This window comes from Babylonia areolata, chromosome 18, assembly GCF_041734735.1.
Source record: "Babylonia areolata isolate BAREFJ2019XMU chromosome 18, ASM4173473v1, whole genome shotgun sequence".
NCBI classification, from domain to species: Eukaryota; Metazoa; Mollusca; class Gastropoda; order Neogastropoda; family Buccinidae; genus Babylonia; species Babylonia areolata.
Window position 1 is genome coordinate 25,415,642 of NC_134893.1, and position 7,500 is coordinate 25,423,141.

General features: G+C 42.9%; 1 protein-coding gene across 1 annotated transcript in view; it reads left to right on the forward strand.

Annotated features, from left to right (window-relative positions):
• The window catches only part of LOC143292592 (regulator of G-protein signaling 7-like), a 32,651-nt gene that overhangs the window by 5,636 nt on the left and 19,515 nt on the right, over window positions 1-7,500 (forward strand). Inside the window, exon 2 of the mRNA XM_076603042.1 lies at window positions 3,358-3,454. Within this exon, the coding sequence (XP_076459157.1) occupies window positions 3,358-3,454 (97 nt within the window). The remainder of the gene's footprint in view (window positions 1-3,357; window positions 3,455-7,500) is intronic.

A 7,500-nucleotide genomic window follows, 5' to 3' on the forward strand; every position in this document is an offset into this window, starting at 1 on the left:
ACACACCAACCACACAGACACACCAACCACACTGACAACCCCATTGACATGCCAACCACACAGAGACACCAACCACACTGACAACCCCACAGACACATCAATCACACTGACACACCAACTACACTGACAACCACACAGACACATTAATCACACTGACACACCAACTACACTGACAACCACACAGACACACCAACCACACTGACAACCCCACAGACACATCAATCACACTGACACACCAACTACACTGACAACCACACAGAACACACCAACCACACTGACAACCCCACTGACACGCCAACCACACAGACACACCAACCACACTGACAACCACACAGACACACCAACCACACTGACAACCACACAGACACACCAACCACACTGACAACCCCACAGACACACCAACCACACTGACAACCACACAGACACACCAACCACACTGACAACCCCACAGATACATCAATCACACTGACACACCAACCACACTGACAACCCCACAGACACACCAACCACACTGACAACCCCACTGACACGCCAACCACACAGACACACCAACCACACAGACACACCAATCACACTGACACACCAACCACACTGACAACCACACTGACAACCACACAGATACACCAACCACACTGACAACCACACAGACCCACCAACCACACTGACAACCACACAGACACACCAACCACACAGACACACCAACCACACAGACACACCAACCACACTGACAACCCCACAGACACACCAACCTCACAGACACACCAACCACACTGACAACCACACTGACACACCAACCCCACGGACACACCAACCACACTGACAACCACACAGACACACCAACCACACTGACAACCACACTGACACACCAACCACACAGACACACCAATCACACTGACAACCCCACAGACACACCAACCACACTGACAACACTGACCATAGAACCACACTGACTAACATACAGTCATAACACGGACACACTGACACACTGACTACAGAAACATACTGACTGCACATACACTGATAACATGGACACACTGACAACACACACTGACTACAGAAACACACTGACTACACATACACTGATAACACGGACACACTGACAGCACATACACTGATAACACGGACACACTGACAACACACACTGACGACAGAAACACACTGACTACACATATACTAACTACACACTCACTGAATTTACACTGTCTACACATACTGACTACACATAGACTACACACACACACACACACACACACACACACACACACACACACACACCACACACACACTTACTGCATACATATACACATACCCTCACTACACGCAAACTGACTACACACACTCAGTGACTCATAACCTTGGAAGAACACTGACCGCACACTGATTACACACCCACTGACCACACAGACACGCTGACCACAAATACATATCAACTACACACACTGACTACATAGATACTGAGAACACGAACACTGACTACACACCCACTGACCACTCACACGTACCCTACATAGACACTGACAACACAAACCCTACATCGACACTGACAACACAGACACTGACTACACACCCACAGACCGCTCACACTTACCCTAGAGAGGCACTGACCGAGCTGATACACCGAGTCACCGAACAGGGACACTGACTCATGCAGGGCGGATGCACGCTCGCACAAAGTTTCGGTTGCTCCGCTAAAGGGGGCATCATAATGCATAGCCATCAGCCTGAGAGATTCTGGCTTCCAAGCTCAAAGTCCTCGCCATTGAGATTGGTGCAAGAGGGTTTGTGAGCGCATCTGCTTACAGCCTCATGAAACAGCTGTCGATTTCTGACAGAGAGAGGACAAGGGCTCTCAAGACAATGGCAGAAGCAGCAGAAAAGAGTTCCAGCTGAATCTGGTCGAGGAGGAATTTTCCCTACTCAAACTAGGCATACGATGGTTCAGTGGTTAAAACGTCTGCCAGAAAAGGTGACTCCAGTCCTGAAGTGGCGACAACCCTGGAGGCGCGGGTTCGAACCTGCTGAGGACCAGGATAGAGGGGGGGTGGGAGGCGGCAATACAAGGGCATCAAGGAGTCATGACCTGGGTGCGGCACGGCCCCCTTAGAGTGTAAGGAGTTAGGGGCCGAAACACTTCACTGAGGGGAGCTTCTTCTCTGAAGATTTTGTACTGTCCAACTAGAGTTTCTTATCACTGCGACCTTACCCGTATGCGCTTCGCCACATCAGCTAAACCTCGGTACTAGAGTACACTGGGGAAAGGGGGTAAACAGGTGACATAAATACTGATAGACAGACTAACTGCTTGAAGCGACCAAACACAGGTCAGGCATGAAAACCTCTCTCCAAACCTCTCGTGATCCTGCATGCGGGCGCAATAGCTGAGTGATTCAAACGTTGGACTTTCAATCTGAGGGTCCCGGTTTCAATGTCGGGAACGGCGCCTGGTGGGTAAAGGGTGTAGATTTTTTTTTCCGATCTCCCAGGTCAACATATGTGCAGACCTGCTTGTGCCTAAACCCCCTTCGCGTGTATATGCACGCAGAAGATCAAATACGCACGTCTAAAGATCCTATAATCTATGTCAGTGTTCGGTGGGTTATTGAAACAAGAACATACCTAGTATGCACGTCCCCAAAAACGGAGTATGGCTGCCTACATGGCGGGGTAAATAAACAAAAAACAGTCATACACGTAAAATGTTGCATGTATATGTGAGTGTGTATGTGTGCATGCCTGAAATCTGATAGAATGACACCGGAAACGAATGATGAGCGCTAATGGCAGCTCTACCCACGTAGGTAGCCTGTTCTGCAAATGACCCCGAGTTTGGAAAGCACTTGGAGCTTGGTCTCCGACCAAGGATAGGCACGAAATGTATCCATATCATTCATTCATTCATAACAATCATTTTCAATGTATTGCTCTGGTTGTGGGTGTGTACACATGGGTTTGTGTTCATGTTATTGATCTATGTGACGTTCGTATTGTGTACGTACACCTGGAAGTCGTGACCGTGATGTTAGGAGCGTGTTCTTTGCACTTCGGTTTTTGACTACGATCTTACAATAAGCACACGCACACGTGTACATACGTGCACGCACACAATTAAGTGCATGTTTACGTGTGTGTGTGTGTGTGTGTGTGTGTGTGTGTGTGTGTGTGTGTGTGTGTAAGTGCGTGCGTGTGTACCTGCATGCATGCATGCATGTGTTCACACGGGCATGGATTTGAGTATATGTTCGAATGTTTCTAGATGTATGTAAATATATGTAGTGTATTATGTAGTTGCGAATGACAACGTGTATTATTTATCTTCTTTTTTTTTTTTTTTTTTTCTTTTTTTTTTTTACTTTTCAGATGGAGCAGTTAATATGCAAAATGCAAGACAAAAAGACTGGTGTGGAAGTCAAGAGCCAGAAGAGTCGATTTACTTCCATTCCTGAAGTATTCACAGGTAAAGTTCATTCCGATCGTTGCTGTCACTGAAGACAGTTTGTGTTCACTGTTATCGCCAGTGCGTCAAGAACAACATGGTTGTCTTGTATTGTGTTGTATTGTATTGTATTGTGTTGCATTGCGTTGTATTGTATTGTGATGTATTGTGTTGTATTGCGTTGTATTGCATTGCATTGCATTGCATTGTATCATTTTTTCTTTGTTGCAATATTTCTCTGTGTGAAATTTGGACCACCCTCCTCGTGATGGAGACCACGTCACCACAGTGCAACAGCATCTTTTTTTCTGCCTGCAGGTGTATCAGTTTTTGTTTTCTGACTATCAAAGTGGATTTTTCTACAGAATTTTGCCAAGGGCTGCCCCTTTCCTTTTTTGGCCGTGGGTTCTTTTTACATTGGCTAAGTGCATGCTGCACACTGGACCACGGTTTTTGTCTCATCCGAATGACTAATCGCCAAAGATGTGGAACAAGCTCCCTGATAACCTCCGTTATTCTGATTCCCTCGCATCTTTTAAATCTCGTCTCAAAACTCACCATTTCCCTCAGCAATAAGTTCAATTATGGCAGGTCCACTTCCTTTGCGTTAGCTGTGCTTGACTATGTGTGTATACATATGTATGTGTACATAACTACATGCATGTATATGAATGTGTATTGTGTGTGCGTGTGTTTATGTAAGTTTGTGCCTGCCTATGTGTGCGTATGTGTTAGGGTAGCTGTTAGATACACATGTATGTTAAAATGTATGTATGCAGTGTGTGTGTGTGTGTGTGTGTGTGTGTGTGTGTGTGTGTGTGTAGTCACATTTTGGTGTGTGTATGTAACATAGATATAATGTTTTATGTTAACAAAGCGTTTTTGTAAAGCACCTAGAGCAGATTTCTGGATAGTGTGCTATATAAGTATCCATTATTATTATTATTATTATTAATGCCCAGACCACCGTTCACAGTCCAGTGGAGGAGGCTAAAATGCCGGCGAGTGTGGTTTCGATCCCGTGCACTCAGATTCTCTTGTTTCCCAGGCGGACGCGTTGCCACTGGGCCATCACTCCACATTCCTTTGCTTTTGTTGTTGTTGTTGTTGTTGTTGTTTTTTGTTGTTGTTTTTTAGATTACAGCTTCTTTAAGTGCTGATTTTGGTTTTAAAGTTTCCTGCGTCTGGTACTACTGAAGGCTCTTCTCCCATATAATTCAGGATTTGCATTTATTGCAGTACCCTCATGTCTGCTGGCTTTGGATGTTTGATGAAGAGAGGGAATACAGATAGTGACAGTACCGCAAAAAAAATCATACCGCAAACTCCCCATATAATGGGCTCTAAGCGCCTTACGTGAAACTATACGTATACAATAGTGTTCATATCGCGCAAACTCCCATATAATGGGCTCTAAGCGCCACCACATGAAACTCTTCGCATACAATAGTGTTCATATTGCGCAAACTCCCCATATAATGGATTCTAAGCGCCACCACGTGAATCAATACGCATACAATAATGTTCATATTGCGCAAACTCCCATATAATGGGCTCTAAGCGCTTCACGTGAAACAATACGCATACAATAGTGTTCACATTGAGCAAACTCCCATATAATGGGCTCTAAGCGTCTCATATGAAACAAGGCGCATAACCAAACACAGGACATGAAAAACTACAACAATACAGACGAATATATATATATACGCTGAAACAATACTACAAATTGCAGATATGAACACACACACACACACACACACACACACACACACACACACACACACACACACACGCATGCACGCATGCACGCGCGCGCGCGCGAAACACTACGTGGTAGAAGGAAGAAATCGAGTGGATGGGAGGAGACATGCAAACAGATAGCTATGTTTAGTCACATCCAAAGCCACTTTTAACAGGTAGGTTTTCAGTTTAATTTTTAAAGTGAACAACATTTGTAACTGACGGATATCCAGATGAAGACAATTCCAAACAGAAGGTGATTGATACTGAAAGGCCCTTTGGCCAAATGTCTTTGTAGAGGTTTTGGGGACTCGAAGAAGCTTTTCTCCAGAGGACCCGAGAGAACAGGAAGGGGTGTAAGTAAAAGGGACAGAAGACAAGTAAAATGGGAGGGATCTTTCAAACTGGCTATAAACCAATATGTCACTTCGTATTGAATTCTGTATCGGATGGGTAGCCAATGAAGTTGACGTAAGAGTGGTGTAACATGATCGTTTTTTCTTATTCTTCTTTTTTTTTCTTTTTTTTTTTTTACTTTATCAAAAGGATATAAAATTATAAAATTATATTAATGTGTGAAAAGTGATGATTGTTAATGATAGATAAGGTGGTCACTTTTTTTATCTTTTGAAAAAAAAAAAGTAAGTCGGTAGTTCAATAGTTTATGGGGGTTTTTTTAGGTCTGGATTTTTGTTTTGAAAGTTTGCAAAGACGCGAAGAGAAAGGACTAAGTTCCCTATAGCATGTGAATGGAAATGGGTGACTGATGTTGTTGCTTTGTTTTGCATTGGTTTGGTTTGCTTTTGATGGTTAAAAAAAAAAAAAACACTCTGAGACTGAAGTGCTCGTTGATGTACATGTACGTGAAGTAATGTTGATATTTTGAGTCTTCCATTAAGTTTTAAAAAAAGGCTAATACTTTAAACTCGCGTGTGTGTTTACACACAACGTGAATGTATGTAATTACCCCCTTTTTCCGTTGTGTGTGTGTGTGTGTGTGTGTGTGTGTGTCTGTGTGTGTCTGTGTCTGTGTGTGTGTCTGTCTGTCTGTCTGTCTGTCTGTCTGTGTATGTGTGTCTGTGTGTGTCTGTGTCTGTGTGTGTGTCTGTGTCTGTGTCAGTGCGTGTGTGATCAACTTTAACCTATTCATTTTCTCTAGAAATATTTTCTGTCGACGCCAAAGTTGTCTTAAAATAGGGGAAGATATCAGTTCTTTCCACAAACGCGCACTAATTACAATGGCAATCCACTTCTCGGAAGGACGCAAAAAGTTATAAAGAAATGTTTCCACGGACACCTTACTGTTTTTATTGTTTTGTTTTGTTTTTATGTCATATTCACAAAACGTAGCACTTTTATCTCATATACTGACTTATTTATAGCAGTCGTTTTATAATTTTTAGTTCAAATTGGAACTACTTCTGTTTTGTGTGGAAGTTACATTGATGCATACAGCTGCCAGGAGCGGCAAAATTCTGCAAGTAATGGGACATCAATTTGAATATTCTATGGATTTTTTTCTTAACGGATCTCGCCCAACTGAAATATTTAGTTTTAAAGATATGTTCATAAGCCTCGTCACTTACTGTATACGAGCGGTCATCTAAATCAACAAATATCCAGCCCAGAATTTGTTGAAATCAACTCGCTCTACAAATGTGCGTTTGAAAACGTTTCCGGGTTTTGGAGATGAGGCAGACTTCCTTAATTCACGCTATTGTTTGGACAGAAACATTGGTAGTTTGTTTTTGTTTTGTTTTGGGGGGGGGTTCTATGCATGGTTTTCAATGATTCAGGCAATGAGTAACCTTTGTTTGTTTTTTTGTTTGCTTCTTTGTTTTGGGGGGTGGTTCTTTGTTGTTGTTTTATGTTGTTGTTTGTTGTTGTTTTGATGGCGTCTTTGATCGGAGAGGCAGGTGTGGTTCGGTCCTTCAGTCTGCAGTGTTTGAATGGGGGAACCTGGTCCGATGCAGATGCCTGTCATAATTTTGCTGAACTAACTGGGTTTGTCCGGAGTGTTTATTGTGTATATTACGCATGAAAATGAGTTTGGCGACTTTTTTTTCTTTTCTTTTTTTCTTAAATGATTTATCGAAGCCAACAAGTGGTGATGAAGACAGGGAAAGTTTGAAAGTTCTGTTTATTATGATCGTAAAACAGTAAAATGCTGGTCAATGTGGTCAGCTTAAGATAGAACTGCTCCGTTTCCGTTTGGCTGTTGTTGAACTGAAGGAATCACACGTTAGCCATGAGGGCTTTAGCTCTTTTTATGCTTTATTTCAACGTGAACAGGAAATGCGTCTTTTTTTTTCTTTCTTTTTTTT